The 21,819-nt window shown below is 40.9% G+C and overlaps 2 protein-coding genes across 3 annotated transcripts in view; one reads left to right on the top strand and one right to left on the bottom strand.

Annotated features, from left to right (window-relative positions):
• The window catches only part of CDK17 (cyclin dependent kinase 17), a 71,159-nt gene extending 69,515 nt beyond the window's left edge, over positions 1-1,644 (top strand). For both annotated transcript variants that reach the window (XM_082240788.1, XM_082240789.1), the window contains exon 17: positions 30-1,644. In XM_082240788.1, the coding sequence (XP_082096914.1) occupies positions 30-67 (38 nt within the window). In that variant the 3' untranslated portion in view covers positions 68-1,644. The remainder of the gene's footprint in view (positions 1-29) is intronic.
• Positions 1,645-5,257: 3,613 nt separating this feature from the next.
• Positions 5,258-21,819, bottom strand: part of ELK3 (ETS transcription factor ELK3) — a 47,770-nt gene continuing 31,208 nt past the window's right edge. The window contains exons 2-5 of the mRNA XM_082240806.1: positions 19,418-19,626; positions 17,605-18,399; positions 13,139-13,261; positions 5,258-8,493 (exon numbers count right to left, since the gene is read on the bottom strand). Of these exons, the coding sequence (XP_082096932.1) occupies positions 8,395-8,493; positions 13,139-13,261; positions 17,605-18,399; positions 19,418-19,624 (1,224 nt within the window). The 5' untranslated portion in view covers positions 19,625-19,626 and the 3' untranslated portion in view covers positions 5,258-8,394. The remainder of the gene's footprint in view (positions 8,494-13,138; positions 13,262-17,604; positions 18,400-19,417; positions 19,627-21,819) is intronic.

Below are 21,819 nucleotides of genomic sequence, written 5' to 3'. Positions count from 1 at the left end.
CTTTATACAACCCATGTTTTATGTTTCAGGGCATGGAAAGAACAGAAGGCAAAGCATGCTGTTCTAGAAGTCGGCCACACAGTTTCCAAGCCCAAGGCTGCCTTGCACCTATCGAGGACTCTAGCCTGAAGGCAGTTCCTTCCCTTGGTGGACTTGAAATCTTGTTTGTCTACACTGTCCTCCTCACAGTGCAGTCTTTTTATTTCAGACCTGCTGGTTATGTTTTTATATTTGTTGTCACAGTGTGACAAATTTTTGTACAGTCAATTTTACGGTCTCCTCTGCCATTAGAGCCAGTAGGTTACAACTGTTAATGTAACAGTAGCTGCAATTTTTGTGCAGGACTGAGAAACACAGTGCATTATTTATTGCGGAATCATTGCTGCTAAATAACTACTGTCTGTATAGTTAACAAACAATTGAACGCCTGCAGAAATTGCAGTGGCTTTATATAATATGTGAATGCATCTGTTTCTCCATGAATTATTGCTGCAGTTTTATATCTTATCTTATCTTTTCTTTTTTTAACTGCAATGTTTCCTGGAATGTAAACAAAGCTTTCTTGACTGTTAAATAGGTAAACTTGTCTTTTAATGCTCTTAAATTCATGGCCCTTCAACTTCTTATTTAATATTAGATGTAAAGTAACAAAACTTATTACAAAAGACCTTTTTTCAAAGCACTTAGTACTGACGTTGATCTGAAGAAGTGGGGGGAAAACAGTTCCTTTTGTTACATGCTATCAGGTTCCATGTCTATTAGTGCGGATTGGCTTACAAATTGAAGCTTGGTATTATTCTTGATGTTTATTGAATGACTAAAAACAAAACGATGGGATCCGGGCGTCCCAGCCCCATGCTTCCATGGCTGTTCAGTGTCAACATATTTTCTGGAAATCCACTGGAAGAATGCAAGTCCATACTAGAGAAGTCCATCACTCTGCATTGCAGACTTTGTAAAGCATGAGACCTTAGAGGGTTTTAAAGATCTTAGATGTTATCTGTTTTTTTTTTTTTTTGGAGCTAGTCAACATGTTACTACTAAGCTTATGCATCTCAGTGAGTATCATAAATACCTCCTGGTGATAGTAACAGTATTTTTAAGCATTTGTGTTCCCCTTTCTGGACCTATTTGTTTAGTGCATCTTCAAGAGGCTGTAAATCTTTATTGGTATATTTTGAAATGGTTATGTAAATCTTTGGCTGGTATATCATGAAAATAGTCATAGATAACTTAATTTTTTTTCCTGAAGTTCACTGTAAAACATTCAGGGGTCCTACCATTTCTGTTCAGGAAATCTTGTAGTTTATTATTGTTATTTAACAGTATTAAGTGAAAAAATATTTTGTATGTTCCTTTAACTTTATTTGTGAATAGTGATTGTGGCATGTTTGGGGATGTTTTATTAATATTTCATGATACTAGTAAATTGAATTTGGGAACTTTTTTTTTTAATTTTCTGGAAGAGATGACAAATTCATGTGTAATGGTGACTATTGGACCACTGCTGCTTTTCAGCATTTGTAAGCTGGTTTTACGTTAAAGAAGCCCTGTAGAGCTAACAAACTGCTGTTATTTCTAACTGATGGACCTGTATTAATATTGTACTTTTGAAAGTATAAATATTATATGGAAAATTTTCAATTGTGTTTGAATGTTTTATGACAAGCGTTCTGCTAAATTGATTCAGTGAAGTCTGTGCATAAACAAGTTTGTTCATGTAGATGAGATGTAGAAAGGACTTAATGTCCTGGACAGACGCCTGCCAAACATGCATTATTGCATTGTGATCCCTCCTTGAAAGAATCCTAGGTCTGGCTCATGCCATGTTTTGTTGGATTAGGAAAGTACTGTGTCCAATCCTGGTTTATAGGGAGCACTCAAACCAGAGCACTCAGACAGCTTAGTTCAGCAAACTGTGGCTTGAAAAAACAGGAATTATTGTATTAAGCTGGACATGCAAGTGGAGGTGGATTGCGCAACAGTAAGCAAGAGAATGCAAACATGCAGTAAATTCCACATCCAACAAACCATTGTTTATTAAACCAGGAACATGTCCGATCCAGGCTATACTTTTCTTTTGTGTTCACTGTTTCTGAATCCAAGGCATAAGTTTCGTCAGAATTACAAGGACTGGTTTTGTACAAAGCATGGTGAATTCAATGTAGCTGGTTATGTGTTGGTTACTTTATGTCAGTAATAAACGTAACAGTAGATTCCAATTTAACATGAAGTTGCTGGGATAGCTCAGAGTCGTGTATTCGATGAACAAAAGATTCCTGCATTTCAGGGGGTTGGACTAGATGTCCCTCGTGGTCCCTTCCTACTCTACAATTCTGTGATTCTATGTTTCATACCAAACAAGGCAAAATTGTTCAGTCTCTGGTTACCAAGGGCAAAATCCACTTCAGGAGTAGAATAAAAAGTGGGTCAGTTTCAGCAAAGGCAAACCAATTGGAAATAAATACACCATGAGATAAGCCTAACCTACCTATTTTGTTTGCTTGTAATCTATGTGTCAATTTTTTTTAATGCATTGGATGCCAATTTGCATTCTGTGTACTTGAGAAACTTGAAATAATGATACACACTTTTATACGAAACGAACTGAAAAACAAACTTTCAGACTTTTATTTCCCTTCTTATTGTTTCTTATTGAGCTGCTTGCATTTTATACTTGGACTCGTCAGTCTTCAGGGGTCAACAGTTCTTACAATGAAAGCCGAGACTCTTGAATGTCCATTTTACCTCAGGAGCTGCCTTTTGTTTTTCAGGAAAACGCTGTTGCTCCTCTTGACACTAGTATGCATGTCATCCCAAAAGGTCTGGTTACAATTTAATAATAATAATAATAATAATAAATTTTATTTATATCCTGCCCTCCCCAGCCGAAGCCGGGCTCAGGGCGGCTAACAACAATCAAATAATCAGTCAAATAATCACACAATCTAAAAACATTTCATTATAAAAATTAATTAAATCAAATTGATGGCAACCAATTAAGCAAAATTCTGTGCAGGTTGCCAGAGGAGGGAGTCAGGCTGCGCCCTGACCAAAGGCCTGGCGGAACAACTCTGTCTTGCAGGCAGAAAGATGTCAGGTCCCGCAGGGCCCTAGTCTCTTGTGACAGAGCATTCCACCAGATTGGAGCCGCGGCCGAGAAGGCCCTGGCTCTAGTTGAGGCCAGCCTAACCTCTCTGAGGCCTGGGACCTTGAGGATGTTATTATTTGCAGACCGTAAGTTCCTCTGTGGGGCATACCAGGAGAGGCGGTCCCGTAGGTACGAGGGTCCTAGGCCGTATAGGGCTTTAAAGGTTAAAACCAGCAGTTTTAACATTTAAAGAATGTGATGCTTCTGTTTTGACGAAGTTTTTCATTAATTATTGTACATAAAGTAGTGGTATGCTGAAAAATCTGCCCTCTGGTTTCTCAAAAGTTTTCTTGCTCTGTTAAAAGGGGCTTCTGTTTTTCTGCCTCATTCTCAGAGCACTTTAGAATTTCAGTCAGTGTCAGGTTTTTGAGTGATCTTTTTTTTTCTGAGGAGGATGTATATATTTTCCTTTCCAGTAAACAATTCTTCGGCACTCTGTACCTTCCCTGGCTACCTACGCTTTCTGATCTGAAAAGGCCCCATGATGGAGCAGTTACCTCATGATGGCTTCCCCTGAGCGTGGCCACTTCAGAGGTAAGGTAAGAGTCATAAAAAGCCTGCACCCTGCTCATGGGAATTTCACCAAAATTCTCTCTTCGCTTGGAGAATTTTTCAAATACATTTTCTTTTCTCATTAATGGATGGTGTTCAGGTGGAAAGAATGGGAGGAATTTTTGAGTATAAAGTACCCAAAATGGAATCGTACGTTCAATAGTTAAAATGCAGGTATGAGAGAGAGAGGATTTCAAAACAAAAATCCTCACAGCCAGCAGAGAGGGGATTGAGAGAATTATTAATACACATAAAAGGGGGATGGGAATAAATAGTATGTTTCAATTACACATTACATCTAGGGTTTCTCATATATTTACTGGGTTCTGCTTTATGCTTAATAATGCTACTTGCTGCATATGTAATCTTTTATTTTTTTCTAAAGAATTGTACAAATATTACTGATCCTCACAACAGCCCTGTGAGGTAGGTTAAGGAGATAACTTGAAGATATTCCAATGTTTACAAATGTAAAGCGTGTATTAAAACAATCAAAGGACTTCTGAAGTGTAGAGGACATTTGTTTTGGGAAAGCAGAATAGCTAAATGGATATTTTGGGCCGTTTCTACATTGCTCAGTCCATCATACCAGCCACTAAAGGAGATCTTCAGAAATGCAACTTGTAATTGCAAACAGTTTTCTCATGTGCTTGACCTTCTCTGGACCACAGTATGTGTTAACTTGTATAAAAGAACTTGAATTATGGAGCACATTTAAAGGTTATGGCGAAAAACACATCTATTTCACTCAGAGGGGCAAGGCCCTTGCATAAAGTGAGTGGGAAAAGAGTTATTTGCAACTTTACTTCGCTTGCATGATTCTGAATGATGTACATTATCCCCAAGAGAAGGGAGAAAGACACCTTTTTACCTTAATGGAATGCCAGCAATGAATGTTATTAAATGATATCCACTTTGACACATTAATGCAGAACCACATCCTCTTGTGGCTGTTCTTGTGTCTCCCTGTATACTTCTGTCCAGCCCAGAGAATAAGAGCGCCACACTTTCTGCAGAAAACATGAGTGCACAGTATACTTTGGTGTTTTACACAGCAAGCACATAGACACACCTGTATCCTTAAATATTTGAAGAGGTAGGTGTGCCATTCACTTTTATGTGTTTTGCTGCGCAAAATTCCAGCAAACCTACAAAAATAATTTTTGGGTGTGTTAAGCAGAGCTGCTGATCTGCTCTTGTTCTTCTGCTGTAGCATATTGCCAAATTCTGATGTCTTATTACATCTTTTGTTGAGGGGGTGTTTCCCAATGAAGGTGTAAAAGGTAAATAGGGCTGTTAATAAGTTGGTTGATAAATATTCCATCATCCAATGAGGCCTCACACTTGTTTCATTGTAGGACAAACAACTTTTCTAGAGAAACCCAATGCTTTTCAGCACATGGTAGTTAAACAGCATGGGCCTTAGCAGAGACACAAAATTGAGTGTGGCATTTCGAGGCTTTTGGAAATACACTAGACATTTAGAAAGAGCAGTAAGCTTAGCAGTATGACTTCAACTGACTTGTATTTAAGGAAATGAGATTAGAATTAAAGTTGGTTTGGGTATGCACTTTATTATTTAATGTTCATTTTCTGGTCTTTACAAAACTCATAAGCCCTCTTCAGTTCAGGGGAGTGAATACAAAAGGGCTGCAGGTCCATTCTTACTTTTTTTACTTGTCGAAGCTCCCCTTGCAACTTAAGAACCGTGATCTCCCAAGAGTCTAAATCACAGGGTGAGCTTTCATGAGTAGAGAAGCCTCTGAAATAATTGCAGCTAAACTTAAGAGTACCCAATGCTAGTAGGGCAAGAGTTAGGGAAAGCATGCCTCCTCTCTACTCACTACTCTGCTTTCACACAGGTAATGGCTAAAGAGGGATATAGAGCGGATGACATCAAGTAGTAAGAGCACCATGGCTGTTTGCAAAGGAAGTGTGTGATCCCAGTTCTTATTGAAAATCAAACGGAAGGCTGCTTCGGTTATAACTTTTCTACAGGGCAAATCTTTTGACATCATAATGCCACTTAAGAATAGCTAGAAAAGACAGAGGGCAGGTGATTTAATTAATCTTGGTGCATTTGACCTGGAAGGGACTTCACTAAAGTACCTAGCCTGCATTTGATGAAAAAGTGGAAGAATGAAGTCTTGCACTGTCAGCACACTGATATTTGGTCCTGCCACCCGAGAGAAAGAGAACCAGCACAGAACTGTTTAATGTACTGGTATGTGCCTTCCATTGTGTTCAGCTTTCTGCTCTTTACTTAATATAAAATTACTATTGATACAGAATAGTTGGTCTGTGTTTGCTTTTTCCTGCTATATCTTCTTAGTTGGAAATCACCAGGCTCACAGTTGGTATGTTAGAATGCTCTGAAAAAGAAATAATTTTGTCTTAGTCTTCCCCTGCTATGCTTTTCCTGCTAAAATTGCTGAGATGTGGGATAGTTCTTGTTTTATATAATCAAACACAGAAAAGTGTAAAGCCGGGATAGAGAACCTGTGACTCGCCACTTGTTGCTGGACTCCAACTCCCATCAGTCCCAGCCATCATGGCCAGCGGTCAAGGATAATGGAGTTTAGCAGCAACTGGAGGGCCAACCCTGTTGTACAGATTATGCTTCGTCTTTAATCATTAAAACATCAGGATTTGGGGAGTTCTTTTATCAAGCTCCATCTTCCTCCTACAAGATGCCTATGTTATAAACCTGGAAGACAGAGGTCGTTAATAGCTGTTTTGATTGCTTGCAACAAATGGTAGACTGGAAACCACAATATTGGAAATTAACGTGGAACATAATTTTAGAAGCACAATGTAAGACTACGTAAAAGCAGTGTGTAGAAATGTGCTATCCAAATGCCACTATAAATGGCAAATAGAATTTAGTGTGCGAGAGTGTATTCAGCAGTGATATGCTTTCCATTTATAGAGCTTGATAACTTTGGCAATTGGAAATGATGCCTCTTGCAGAGGTGGAAGAGGATTGCTGGAAGATGTAGAGGAGCGTATACAATACTGTGAAAACATGGAGGGGGCAGGATTAGTGGCTCTCCAAATAGCAAATGCTGTTCCAGAAAGCATAAATGATATACCTCACTGCAGTACATTCCTGAGGATATAAAGTGCAGTGGGAACCAGCTATAGGACAGTATTCCTTATTCATATTTTTATTTAAAAGCACACACAGGCTTCAGTTTCACAACCTGGAAGACCAACAGTTTATTATTTCTGCCGGAGTGTCTAGCTGTTTCTCGATCAATGGAACCAGCGCTTTTCAAGTTAGACTGACTTATTAAAGTAGGCTTTGTGTAGAGTAGAACTGGAGTTTATATAAATTCTCAAATGAACTTTGGGAACATGACATAGGTTGGGATGTTTCATTTAATCTAAATATTTTCAGTGTTTAGATATAGTTAACATGTTCATAAAATATGCATGCATGAGATACTTTCCAGAATACAGCTCCTGGACACAATGCTCTTTTTATACAATGCCACCCTGACTTATTTTATTCTGCTTTTGCGTTGTATGTCATCTTCAGGAAACTATAGTCATGATATTCTAGAAAGTGACACAGCCTCTATTTCTCAGTCTTCAGTATTTTAGCTTTCTGAGGAGAACAAACACCTTGGTGTTATTAAATCACAGCGTTCAGTAGTATTTTTTCTGAAGTAACCTGTTACTGAACACGTTACACTTCATATTGTATGTCTCTCACGCTCACAGACTTTTTTAAAAAAATGTAATCATGAGGGCTAGAAACTCTTCTTAAAATTGTCCAAAACTGCCTAGTTTTTTAAGCCTTTGGCCATGTGAACAGGAGCCACTGGCTTCAAAGTACTGGAAAAATTAACTTAGAAGGTACAATACCTTGAGTATGGTCAGGAAAATGAAGATTAGATTAGTTTCTTCAGTCAATGAATACATGAAAATGAGTGGCACTGAGCAAGGCTATATCTTCTTAATTTAAGAATGTCCCTAAAATACATTGTAAATATTTAAGGCCATGTTCCTCTTACCACAGAGAAGAATTGAAGCACCTATATCTAAATAGTGTCCTATCCTTAAACACACTTACTGGCCAAAATATTTATTATGGCCCCACAGTTCAGCAAGGAAATAGGAGGATTCTTTATATAAGTGGAAAGCACTTAATTCAAAATTACATGAATACACTGCAACATATGGCCTACCGCAAGGGTAATACTGAAATACTAGCATGGGGAAGGGGCTGTTCAATACTTGGTTCCTTTTCAACCTTTACCTTAATACTGGAAAATATATAAATCATTTATATAACATTATGCAAAAGAAGGCACAGCCGGTTATAGTTTATACAAGCATGGTGCATAATATGCAGAAATACAGGATTAAAAAGTTTCACATCCTTTAGATAATTGTCTTGAAATCTATTAAGAAAAGTACTTCATTAACAGTGTTCAACACTTGGAGAGCAAGGATATAAAAAAAATTATAACTCATTTTAATGCACAACAGATTCTGATAAAAAAACACTGTTTAAAAATGCTAAATAAACATCATACAAGTAGATCATTCATGTAATGAAAAGTGCAAACCATAGTAAAAGAGGGTTTCATGATGTCCTCCCAGTGTCACCAGAAAAATGAAACCCATCAGAATGGCTGTGTAAAATCCAGTTTGTGAGTTGAGTCCTTTAATTTGCTGAGACATCAGGATTTATGAGCATTTGGAGACAGGAGAACTGGAGAAGAAGTCCCATCCAAGCTGGGAATTGGCACTGGGATGTGACCATTGAGCAAAGTTGGAAACTGCAAAAGGGGAACAAATGAGAAATATTTTATTGTCTTTGAGATGTGCATTAAGGTTCAATCCAGAGATAACACTAGACTCTAAACCATAAATCCTTTTTTTTTAAGTTTACCAAATAATTTTAAGATGTATGGGCAACCTGTGCTCCCTTAAGCCACATGCAGCCCTTGGCCTAATTTCATGCAGATGGCAAGGAGCGGGGAAGGGAAAGGGGCATTGGGGAGAGAGAGAGAGAAGGGGAGTCCCATCCACTTTTAATTCCAACCCACCTCTCATAGAAGCACAGCCTGCATCTTAACTGCAGCCCAAGCAGCCACCATTCAGGCACAGTCTTTATTGTTTCACCAATGTAAATAGGGCCACTTCCTTGAGTAGAGTGACTGTGGGAGCATGTGTAACCAAAAATAATGTAGTCGAAAGCTCTTCACCTCCATGCCACTGTTCTAATTCTACTCTACAACTGACTGTCCTGTACTGTTTTAAAAGAAGCGAGGGTGTTGTTTTTGCTAAAGGTACACTGGAAAAATGTAATTGTCCTGTAATATGTTACAATCAACCAAACATGTGAAATGGCAGGCTGTGCATGGATTTAATTGCATGGGCATTAGAAACAAGATGCGACGACCCAAGTCAGATACTTAACTTCAGGAAACCCTCAGGGATAGGGGGCAGAAGAAGAAAGGAACCTCCAGCAACTCATTCTAATAGGTTTTTGTAAATAGAGACATTTGGAACATACGTGTTCAGCCTTCCTGCAATTATGCAAAATGCTCTGATTTGCTTAATAAATTAATCCTACAATCAACCATAGCTTTGTGTCTTTATTCCTTCACTTGCCATGTCTTGTCAGAGTCCCAGCTCTTCAGAATGAGCTCCCTTTGTGTGTTTGTGCACTGCCTGACACGAAGGGTCCCAGATTCTTCCCTGGAACTGCTCAGTTGCAACTACTGGGCAAATAATATGCAAAACAAACAATGGTATGGATTCTGGCTGCAAAACAACATCAGCCAGTGGGATGTTTGAGATGAATTCCAGCCGTGCTTCCCTGCTATTGTTTTAGACCTTTATTGCAGAGTGAACTGCAGCTTTGAACAAGTCTCTCATTGCCCTAATTATACTGCAAGCTTTCAAACCTGGAGTAAGTTAATTACATTCCTCAAGAGGCTCTACCAATTAACCTGATCCAGTGAAGTAAGCTGGATGGAGGACTCTCCTCGCCCATCTGCTGGGAAACAGAAGTTGTTTTACCTGTATGCCAACTTAAGGGAAATAGTTTCACCAGTTCAACTCCTTTGGCTTGTGTGCCAGAGTAGCGTGTCTCAATTTTCTGTAACAACACCTGCATTCCCCCCCCCACAAGTTTCTTGAAATCACCTAAGCAGCATTGTAATGCCCCATTTGTTGCTTTCCAGCCCTTTTTTGTAAACCAAAGCACACTATCGGCTTAAGCTTTATAAATAAAGTATGTCCTCAAAAGGTGATCATAAGGAAAACCTTGAAAAAAGGTAAAGCAAGCTTTCTTGGAGTGTTGATATCTGCCCCCTGCCCTCATCTCAATATTATTATTTTTTTGGAAGGAGAAAATCTGCATCCTATGTGTAGACAAAATTTGTTTTGTAACCCCTGTCCAGAATGTTAGTTGAGATATCAGCACTCTGCCCATCCACATATTATCCCGGATACAAAACTTGCTCTCACAATATGCAGTGCTGTACTTTGCCCTCAAAGCACCCTTGATCGGGAAAGGCTTTACCTGGGAAGATGGAAGTGAGCGCAGTGAGCGCTTTAAAGAAAGAAACAAGTCCAATCCTTGGTGAGTTAGATCAGGTTCAGGCTCAGCGGCTGTTGCCACTTCTTATTTGGTTCTTGGGAAGAACACTTTTCCTATGCTAATAGATTTGTCATCTTGGCCTTTCTCTGAACCACACGTTAGTCAAATAAGGGCCCTTGATGTGACGGATCTGGATCCCCTTTTCACTTCCAGTTACCACTAATAGGTGCTGGATGCACTTGGCTCTCACTACAGGGCAAGTCGTGGGTGCTTCTGTCTGATCCTAGCTGGATGGCTCTAATCAAGTGTGCAAAATTATGAAATGCTAAAAATAAGGGAGTTCGTGTGAGGCGAAAGAGAGCCCTAGGAAGACTGCTGCAAAGCAGGTTGTGTTCTAAGTCAGAACAGTTGTTGAAGCTTAGTGAGGATATATGGGGAGTTGGATATTTGGGGTTTTCAGGACTCTAGTTCTTGAAGCTGTGCTGCACAAGTTGGGGTCCATCCCCAGATTTTGTTGGCAAGTGTCTTCTTCCAAATGCTCTATATCTAGTGCTGTATATACTCCAAACTTTTTTCCTCTCTCCTTCTCCTTTTGTGTGCATTTTAGAGTCAGGATCAAGCCTGTACAACGACAATCTACAAAACACTGGACTATTTCACAATGCATTACAGTATATACTGGATATGAATCTGTTTTGCACGAGGCGCATTGTATATTGACAAACTGGGAACAGCCCACAACTCCTTCCCTGCAACACCTTCTCCCCAACTTCCATTTCTGCTTAAATACTACCCAGTGTCACTAAGGGGGGGTGTGGTTTCTCCCCCCCCTCCTGAGTGCACACACTCAGCAGAAAAACATTTAATAGGACAAAGAGGGAATTTATACTTGGTGGGAATGCCTTGAGCACACCAATTTGTACAAGCACACAATTGTTAATTTATTAAGGGGTGGAATGAAAGAATGCAAGCATGTTTGCATGGCTGTAGTAGGCAACAACAACAAAAACAAAGCCACCAGTTTTTAGAGACGTTTGCAACAGGACTCTGACCTGAACATGAGAAGCAGGTATATTGCAACCAGATACCCGAATTTCAGCAAAAATCCTTGTCTTCTTTGTATGAAAAAATCCTTAAACCCAGGAATGCAGATGGGAATGCAAGGTGGCACAACACAAACTTGAATATTTGCAGATAGCATACCACAGCACTGCTGCTACAGAGGTTTAATAAAAAGCCTACAGTTCTTCTAGGCTGCATTTACGGACACACATTGAAGTGCCCTGTGTGGCAGGAATTTGGTGATCTCAGCCCCCACTCACTTCAACGGCATGGTAACCCTGCAGTTACATCTTCATTGCTGGCTCCAGGTGCTTCCCTGACATAAATTTACTCCTTCCTGTTATTGGTAAGTGTAGTTTTCCTGCGTCAGCCAAGGAAGCCAAATTCCAGGTGATGGTGCTAACATTTTCATACCCAGTATAATTTCTCCCTTTTAAAAATAGGGATTGAAAAAAAACCCCACTTGATACTGTACTCATGGAGCCAAGATGCCCCTGCTGCGATCATGAGCGCTTTCTCTACATTTTTAATCCTTGTGATTTTAAACTGTTCTTGCAGCTTCCCTTAACACAGCCTCAGATGGGGCATGCTAATCCTCTTGAGAAATCTTCATGTTCTTTTGTGGGGGGGGGGGGTGTTCTGTTTTCCCATGCACAGATAAGTTTTGACGTACAGCCTCTTTGACATATTTTGGCTGAAACATCGGAGCTGCCAAAAAAACATAAGAGAAGCCTGCAGGATCGGGCCAAAGGCCCACCCAGTTCATCACTGTGTGGCCAACTGGTATACAGAAGCATACTAGCGCTGACAGTGGAAGCAGAACAAAACCACCAGGGCCAGCAGCTACCATGCTTGCATGAATTTGTCTACTGTTTCAGAGCCATCTGAGTGGGTGGCCATCGCTGCCTCCTGTGGGCAGTGTGAAGAAGTACTTTTTTTCATCTGCCCTGAATCCTTCAGCGTTTCGCTTTGTTGGATGTCCCCAAGTATCTCCATATGCATAATTTTACACATTTCTATTGTGTCCCTTTTTGCTCATCTTCTCTTTCCTCCTAGGGGAGTTGCTCTATCTCCTTGGTCATTTTGGTGGCCCTTTTCTGAACCTCTTTCTGAGTTGAGGCGACCAGAACAGCACACAGTGTATTCCAAATGCAGCTGCTTCATAGCTTTGTATAATGGCATTATGATACTGGCAATTTTGTTTTCAGTTCCTTTCCTAATGATCCCTAGCAAGGATTTTTGCCTTTTTCACAGGTGCCGCGCACTGGGTCAACATCTTCATCAAGGTATCATCAAGGTGTCTGGCACGTTTGTTTTCACTAACTTATGACAGAGGGGGGACTTAGAATCAAAATATTTGAGAGTTGGGACCACGAGGATCATCTAGTCCAAACCCCTGCAATTCAGGAATCTTTTGCCTAATGTGGAGCTCGAACCCACAACCCTGAAATTAAGAGTCTCATGTGCTACCAACTGCGCTATCTCAGCTTGGCTTATAATTATCAACCGAAGCCACCTCTGCTGCTGCCCTAGTGATAGCAATCGCCTGCCCCTTTAGGAGGCTGACTCCAGAGAAGCAGTAAACCTCCCTCAGTGCAATGTGTACAGTTCCTGCCTTTTGGCATCTTCATTGCTTTGTCTCTCCCCCTGTTACTGAAGCTCCTTTCCTGAGAGAAGGTATTGTTTTTGCACATCTGGTGTTATCTTTTTTTCAGAATGGAAATGCCTCCACCCCCAGCCTCAAAAAGGTTCCTTTGGCTACCTGGCCAGAAAGCGCCACCTCAGAGAGCAGAGTCATTGCTCCAACCTACCTGGAACAGGGTGTTTGGTCCTTGCAGCCTGGCAGGACTCAAAGGAGCGACGGGGCTGAGGCTGCTCCAGAAGTGAATGCTAGAAAGCAAGGGACTCGGGGTCAACAGCAATCCATTGGGGGTCTGCAAGACAAAAGACACACGACGTGTGTTCCGACGTTCATCTACTCTTTGGCTTAGCCATATCTTGACTCACATTGCCAGGCTGAATGTTACGGGGGGCCCTCCTCGTTGCTTCGTCCCATAGCTTTTTCTCAGAGAGATGTTTTGTGCTTAAAACTGTTTTCCTTTCTGAATCTCGGGATTTTAAACATTAGCATTTTAACAGGGATTTGGTGAAAGAATTGTCATTGCACGTACTGTGCTTTCTCTGGGTGAGTCCCTATGCAACTTCTTTCTATCTGCATCTTCTTGGAAAGGGGAACTATGAGCAGAAAATGATGGAAAAAGAGAGGAAGCTGGGTCCAAATATGCCCTTCTCCTCACAAAAGGGCTGTTCTACGTCTCACGGGAGATCACTCTGCGATCCAAAGCTGTGTTTATGTAAGCAAAAGCACATGAACTGCCATAGAATCTGCCTATTATCACACTGTGTGGACACCTAAGCATTTGCAGGACACTCCTCGTGTCAGTTCCCCTTAGGGGAAGGGGCCATACCTCAACGGCAGAACAACTGCTCTGCATGCATCAGGTCATGGGTTCAATTCCAGCCGCCTCCAGCTAAGGCTGGGGAAAATTGTCTCTCAAACCCAGGAGAGGCAATGTCAGTCACCATAGGCAATATTGCTGTAGATGGACTGCTGGCCTGACTTGGTATAAAGCAGCTTCCTATGTTTGCAATCCTTTGGGTCTAGCTTTACTATGCGAGTCCAAAGCACTGAGCAAAACCAATGTACTCTGCATATTCTATAGCCACCTTAAGTGCTAACACATGAAAAAACAACTGGAATACGAAAGCTGTACAGATCTAAACTAAGTCAGCCCTTGCTCCAGAATACATGACAAAAATCACTACTGTTTAGTTCATTTTTGCTTTTTGGCCATGGCAGAATCTCTATGCTGATATTATTATTATTATTATTATTATTATTATTATTATTATTATTATCTTTGAGCATAACACTCTCCTTTCCTCTGCTTGTTTACTAATGTTAATGTTGCTGAACGTGTCCCTTGTAGGATATGACATCACTCTAGAGCAAAGTACCTCTTTTCTTAATAAGGAAGCAGTTTCACTGCCTCATCGTGCTCAGTTTTGTTTTGCCACAATCACATGATACATCTGCCCAGCTGAGAATGAGAAGGCACTTTGTTTTCTAACAGAGAAGGTTAAAAAAAGTATGAACATTGCTTCCCCCGCCCCGTCCCCCCATGCTGCATATATTCTGGACAGCTCCATACTGACTATCATATGATGAGGGATTTAGCTTGGACCCTTAAGAATATGTTCTACCACTGAACTATGGTTCTTCCTCATTGCTTGCCATCATTAGCTCACATGGAGCAAAAGAAATTAGTACTTGCAATGATCCACAAATGTATATTTAGGTGGAGGTGGAAGTTACCAAACTAAGGCAACAAAAATTTCCACAAATATCAGACTTTGTTCTCACTTTTAATCTTTGAAAAAGAGTAGAAGTGGACATAATTGTATACCATAAATGGTATATTTACCATAAAATGTATATTTACTGTAGGATGACAGAATAAGACCCCACAGAATGCAACTTTGAAATCTCCTAGCCACTGGGACTTACTCCCCAAGAAAGTGTATAGGGTTGCCACTTTACAGCTACAACTACAAAAAGTTAAACGGTGACTTAAATATTGGCACATTTATTACAGCAAGTTTTCATGGACTAGAGTCCATTTCAAAGCTTATGCCACAATTTATGAACTGGCATTTAACATGCTGGAAGACTGATGCTTTTGCTGCAACAGATCTGCTTCCTGCACAATCTTGTGTTTGTTTCCGCCGAGGTGCATTTTGTTGAACTCCATGGAACTTGCGCCCAGGTTAGTAGTTTGTAGCCCAAATCTACCTAGCTAGGCCTGTGTCGATTTTCAAATGCTATTTTCAGCAGCATGACTCATGAATGAATAAATCTGAGATTTCTTTTGCAAGCAGCCCACAGCTCAGAAAGCAACTGTCAGGTCATTTATTTTTAAAAGAACTGCAAAGTCTCAGGCTTTCATACCCAAAATAACTAGGTTTCCTTTTTTAGCATCATAGACCGAGTTGATCGCTGCTTAGTGTTAACTGTTCTACCACATGTCTTTTGGCTAAGCTCTGCTCCCTCATCAGCACAATGTCGGAATCCTATTGTTCTATACAAGGCTTGAGCAAAGAGCATTTTTTAAGCCAGCCTTCTCTACTCTGGCGCCATCCAGATGTTTTGGGCTACAATTCCCATCTGTCCCAGCCAAGCGGCTTTAACCCCAAAAGAGGTAGATTTGGAATGTGAAGGACTAACATCCCAGCCAGGTTATTATGTGCTTTAACACTTAAAGAATGGATGCTTTAAGGTGCAGTGTCTGTGTTCCCTGCAGAGAGTTAGTTTGTCCAACATTTTAGAGTATTAATAAAGTTAGTTTTTTAAAACTAGACAGAGACACCTTTTCATCAAGCCAGAAAAGGTCATCGAAACAAATGTCTTCAGTTATTTCCAGAAAGGGCCAGGCTGTACATATCTTAATACTTAAAAGAATGCTGCTTTAAAATACATATTCACGTTACCATGTTAAAATAGCAGTTTCTGAACTGATGCTGGACTGAATAACACACGACTCTTGCAAGATGGCAGTGTAGGAAGAGGAGGACTGCAGCTGATTTCCATCAACAACCTCCCAAAGACAACAAAGAGAGCACCCAGTTCTCACTAGCACAATGTGTACCTTTCAATGCTAGTGTAGAGCACCAACCTTCTGTTGTTACCAAATGGCTAATGTAAGCCGATGATGCCTGGGATTCAGTGATAGCGGATTCCAGACTTAAAGCCCATCTGATGCTTAATGCAAAAGGGAGAGACAGTTGCATAGACACTCATTCTGCCCTTAAGGAGTCAGCCTTTTTTATTCTGAATACCGCAAAACCACTTTATGATTAAAGAAAACAGCTTGACCTAAACATGTCATTTCATATTTTGTTTGAGAAAGGCCACGGTGCCAGCAAACTACAAAATGTAATTAAGCTGCTAACGGTCTATCCCACTCTAAGGTTATGATTGCTGACTAGCTTTGAAAAGGCAGTGGGACGGACAGTCTGGCCTCTTGTTCATGGAAGCATCCAGATTTCCTGGCATCGAAAGTGTCCACTTTCTTAGAAGGCTTTTTCCAAGCCTAATTGTTGTGGAGGGGTGTGATCTCTTGCTTCCCAGCTGCACTCTCCAGCAAGAGCAACACACCCACCCAAGATCTGGCTTGAAGAAAAGCAAAAGCCTAACTGAGAGCAGATGGGCAATCAAACATGTATTTGATTGCTCTCTTGCTGTGTGTGTGTGTGTGTGTGTGTGTGTGTGTGTGTGTGTGTGTGTGCCCCCAACAGCATCTCCACTTTGCAAATGTGCCCATAAGCCCCAATGTTATGCAACATTTGTCATGGGGAACGTATGCATAGGTTTCTAGCAGGTAGCTGGAAGTGGTGAGTTATCCATCTTGGGAAGCTGTTAATGCAGGAATGAAATTTACATGGAAGGCAGAGCATTACTGAGCTGGGTCTTCTCAGTGGTGGTGCCCCTATTTGAACACCCTTCCCACAAAGATTTGGGAGGTGCCTAAACTACTGTCATTCAGATTAAGACGGATTCATTTCCCTAGTTGTTTTTTATTTTATTTTATTTATTTATTTAACTAGTGTCATTCAGGTTAAGACCTTTTCATTTCCCCAGTGTTGGATGGATGGATGGATGGATGACATTTGCATGCCACTTCTGTCTTCCAAGGATCTCAAGGTGGTGTACATGGTTCTCCCCACCCCCATTTCATCCGCACAACAAGCCTGTGAGGTGGGTTAAGGGAAGAGAGTGAGCTTCATGGCTGAGTGGGGATTCAAACCATGGTTTCCTAGGTCATAGTCCAACACTCTAACCATTATGCCACACTGTCTCTCCTTCAATTTCACCTATGCTGATGTATTACTGCTTTTACATATTTTACTGACTGCTGCTCTCCTGATTTTTGCTCCTGCTGTATTTGTTTTATTTGTAATAGCTGCTTTAAAAAATAAGTAACTTGATTGTATTTTTAATCTAAGGAACATTTTAATAGAAAAAGGACTCATACATTCTTAATAAACTGCAAGCTGCTTTTTTTCTTTCTGTCCTTGGAGGAAAAAAGGCACTTTGACCATGGGCATCACTAAAAGGAACTCAGTTGGCAATCCTCTACACGCAGGAGTAAGTCCCACTACACTCGGCAGAGCTTACTTCTAAGTAAACATGCATAGGATTCCCCCGTCAAAGTCTTACCTGGGCAGTGAAGAAAGCAGGAGTCAGGGATCCTGAGGGGAGTGCTGGGCTGTTGAGGGCAATGGAGCCGAGGTCAGTGCTTGAAAGAACCATTGGAGGTGCCGAGATCTCCAAACCTTTGGGTTTCTTAGCCTTTGGGGGAAGAGAAGGAGATTTTGCCTTGGATCCTGACGAGAGGTTCAGTGGCTCGAGAGAATCAGAATCCTGGCCACTGGACTCCAAAAAGATGCTTCTGTGTTCGGAAGGGAGGGGTGAGTTCGGAGACAGAGACGGCGACCGGGAGGAAGATGGCGAAGCCGACGAGATGCTGGCAACATTGGGCAACATTAGTGAGGATATTTTTGCAGAGACAGAGGATGCTAAGAAAGCAGAAGCAGCAGCTGCCCCGGATGTTGACGGCAGGGACACTATGGGCCTCATGACTTGCTTGTCTGATTTGTTTGTCACAAACCTTATAACAGTCCGGACTTCTTCCAGAGGGGTGGGGCCCTCCTGTTTCTCCTCCAGCTTCTCTGTTTTGATCTGTTTGAGAGTTTCTGGCTGGTTTTGCAGGGAGTTGATGGTGAAAGAGGAGTACAACCCCGAATGGATATATTCATTGCGGCTTGCGCCTTTCAGGGCCGCCAAGCCATGCTTGCGTTGCTCTCTACCTTCAAGAGGCATCTTGCAGTCGCTGTCCTGCAGCAAAAGGCTCTCCCTGCTGATCTCCACAGCATGAGGATCCATCTTCAAAATGTCAGGGAAGGACACAAACTTGTACACAAACTTCTGCCCAATCACCTTCTTGATGATGTTCTGCATTAGACAGCAAACCAAGTGTGACATTCGTTAGTATTTTCACAAAGTAGCTCAGCGAGCAGCATCTCTTCTACAATGCGGGAGGCTCCAGGTTTGATTCCTGGCATTTCAAGTTAAAAAAATCAGGTAGCCTGTGGGTTTACTTGGGCCTGACGTGGTTACTTAGGCCACAAGTCCATTTCCCCCAAACCATGCCCACCTGTGTCACACCTGAAGCCCCTTGTGATGTCAGGTGAGAGGCAGGTGGCGATGTGGCTGCCAGTGGCCAACTGGGAGCCTTTAAGTGCACTCGTAAACATGCACTGGCAAGGGAAGTTTTGCTGTCCCTGCTGATCAGGAGGCCAGCTGGGATTGGCTGCTTGTGGGGGACTTCAGAGCACTCCATCACCTGACATCATTGTGACATCAGGTGACTGACAGGTGGTCAGCCCCCACCTTCCTGTCAAATTTGGCCTGCAAGTGCTAGAGGAGATAAGATCTGGCCCTGAGGTAACAGGGGATGAGAAAGACCCTCAGCTTGAGAAGCTGGAGAGCCACCGCCAGTTGGAGTAGTCAATTCTGGGTCTGACAGACTAAGAGTCTGACATTCTATAAAGGCAACAGCCTAACATAACATAATATGTGGAATCTGATTGGCAATGCTTCCTCCTTATAAACTGTCTGTAGGCTGCCCTGCCTTTAGGTGGCTACTTAAAGACAGCAGTTTGCTGGGGAATTTACTGCTGCATTGTTTTTGACATTTTGAGGGGGTTTCTTTTTTGCATTTAGGCAAGGAAAATGATGCATTTGGGTTTTAGGTTTTTTTAAAAAAAATAAAGACCTTAAAATATATTATTGATATATATGGCTGGCTGAAGTGGTATTTTACTGTCTGAATTTTGTATTCGTGCTAACTTTTGTGAGCAGCCTTGGGGGGCTCTTTTTAGCCAAAAGGCAGCACGCCAACTTTAACAAGCATATTACTACTCTTTGCTTTCTTGTTTAAGCACTGTACAAATAGAATTTTTAAAATTACCTTGTCATAGTAGTATCTCAGTGCTCTGCTCAGTTTGTCGTAATTCATGTTAGTTTTGTTTTTTCTGAGTCCCCACAGCTTAGCCACTTCTTCTGCCTTAAGTAGCTTAAATTCACCATCATTAGATGTCCAACAAATTAGGTGCTCATGTTTCTGATCGAGAAGCAACTGCAACAGGAACTGCCACAATGTGATTGCACTCTCCATGCCTGCAATGGACAGGAAAAAAGGGGGGAGACAATGTAAACATTGCCTAACCTGCTCATCTTAGTTTCAACCACAGCACTTACGTAGGATCATAAACGAAATTATACGTGCTACAGGAAAGTACAAAATTAAAAAAATGGATGTATAAAATACTGAAGAAAACACATTTTAAAATATCCCAATAAACCCTATTGTAAAATTATTCTGTAAAAATTATCATTTTTTGCTAATCCTGTAGTATAATATTCCAGAGAGAGAGAAATATTCTAGCCTAAACCCAGCAAAGAGTGAAGCCCATTGATTTCAGTGGGCTTTGGCATTATTCCATGCTGGATTGAGGCATCCTTTTTAAAATATCATTTTTCACATTTAGCATATACTGAGATACATCTTATTCTGAATATCAAATGGCCCAAGGATTTTCCATTAAGCTACTGTTTTTGCACAATGGCCCATTGTTCTCTCTCTCCCTATCTCTTACCTCTGTAATAGTCAATGGGATCAAGGTTGCCATTGCATGGTTTTTCTCTCTCTCCCTCTCTAAGCGTAGACACAAAGGGACTGCCTAACTCTAATCTTATTTCTGTCCTGACTGTGTTCAGAATACTATTGTAATTCTGGGGTTTTCATTTTCCTGCTGTTGTTTTTGTATAAAGTTGATAGTGGAAGCAAAATATACTATGGCGATAGAGAACATCAAAGTTACAGTGATGTTCCTGTAAACATGGACTGGTGTCAACACACCTATACATGGACAGAGTACAGCTTTCCTGGGACAAATACATGTCTGAATACACCCTGTACACATAAAAGTGAAAAGGCCACAGATTGTTTCCAGAACTTCTCACAGTTTACTTTGTTTAGAAAATGCTGGGCTTATGTTCGCTCAGTTCTGAGCTGGATATCGTTGTAATATTTCTCTTTCATAGCCTCTCTTCCTTTTTGCTATTACATTTTTGGGACTATACCCTTCGCACCTGGGCAGAGAGACACACATGCCCATCATCTCAGTGCTAAGACTTAGGGCATTTCTCAAGGAAGTCTAAGCAAACAGTTTGAACAGTGATAGGAAAATAACTCTTTTTGATTGTTATTTTTATTTTTAAAAATGATAAAGAATTATGCAATATTATAGTTTAACTTAGGATCTTCAGTACATTGATGCTGCACCTTGTTATAACATCTTATAATATTTTATTTATTTAAAACATGTACACACTACCCTTCATCTGATTTGGATTCCAGGCTGGTATACAACCAGATCTCATATTATAATATATGATAACGATAACAGGAAGGCAGCAAATAAGAGCAAAACTAGGATTTGCAGCAACCTGAAATGTATTGCCAAATAAAAATATTTTTACCTTGCCCTGAAAGGATTGCTAAGGTTTTATTTATATGTATTTGCTTGCTTTCATTTTGTAGAAGGGTGGAATGGCTTGACCTAGCCGGAACCATGTTGTGCTTCGGTAAAGTCAAGACACTTAAGAAACCATTTCTCTCTTGCTTCTTCATTGCATGTGGTGCTTTTTCTCTTTGCTTCTCCTATCCAGATTACTGATTCCACCCACCTAGTAAACTCAAGCAGGGAGGGGGACCCGCTATAGTTTAGTCTTTCAAATTCTTGCTCCTTGCTTCAAAAACAGCATTGCAATTGTAAAACACAATGGCATAAAAGCCATTCTGCTTATTTCAGTGCAATTTGGACTTGTGATGGCAGAAGACAGCTAGATAATCCCACTTCATACATATATTTTTTGCTAACAGAATGAAACGATGCCCCTATTTGTACATCATTTTAAACCCTAGTTTAAAATAAATTATGGTTTGATGTGAACAAGCTGGTAGATGCTGCTAAAATGCAGGTGTTTGGCTCCTATCTCTCTTCAGCCTGGAGGATACAATCAAGATGCTAGCTTTTCGTGATGAACCAGCACTCATGGTTTGTTTCCTTGTAACAAACCACAGGCACAGTAACACAACATAGTTGTTGTTGCCTTACTATTCACTATTTGTTTTGCAGCAACAAACTACAAGTGCTGTTCTGCATGTAGCACAAATCTAGGCTCTGGTTTGTTTCTTCCCCGGCAGGAAGGAGCGAGAGAGGAGCAAAGGACATGTTCAAATCAAACCATAGTTGATTTTAAACTTTAAAGTGACAAACCATGTGAATGTCTTGATTCAAACCTCTG

Source organism: Podarcis vaucheri (assembly GCF_965113315.1).
Source record: "Podarcis vaucheri genome assembly, chromosome: 10".
In the NCBI taxonomy this organism is placed as follows: domain Eukaryota; kingdom Metazoa; phylum Chordata; class Lepidosauria; order Squamata; family Lacertidae; genus Podarcis; species Podarcis vaucheri.
Note: the sequence above shows the minus strand (reverse complement) of the source record. Positions and strands in the feature narration are given on the sequence as shown.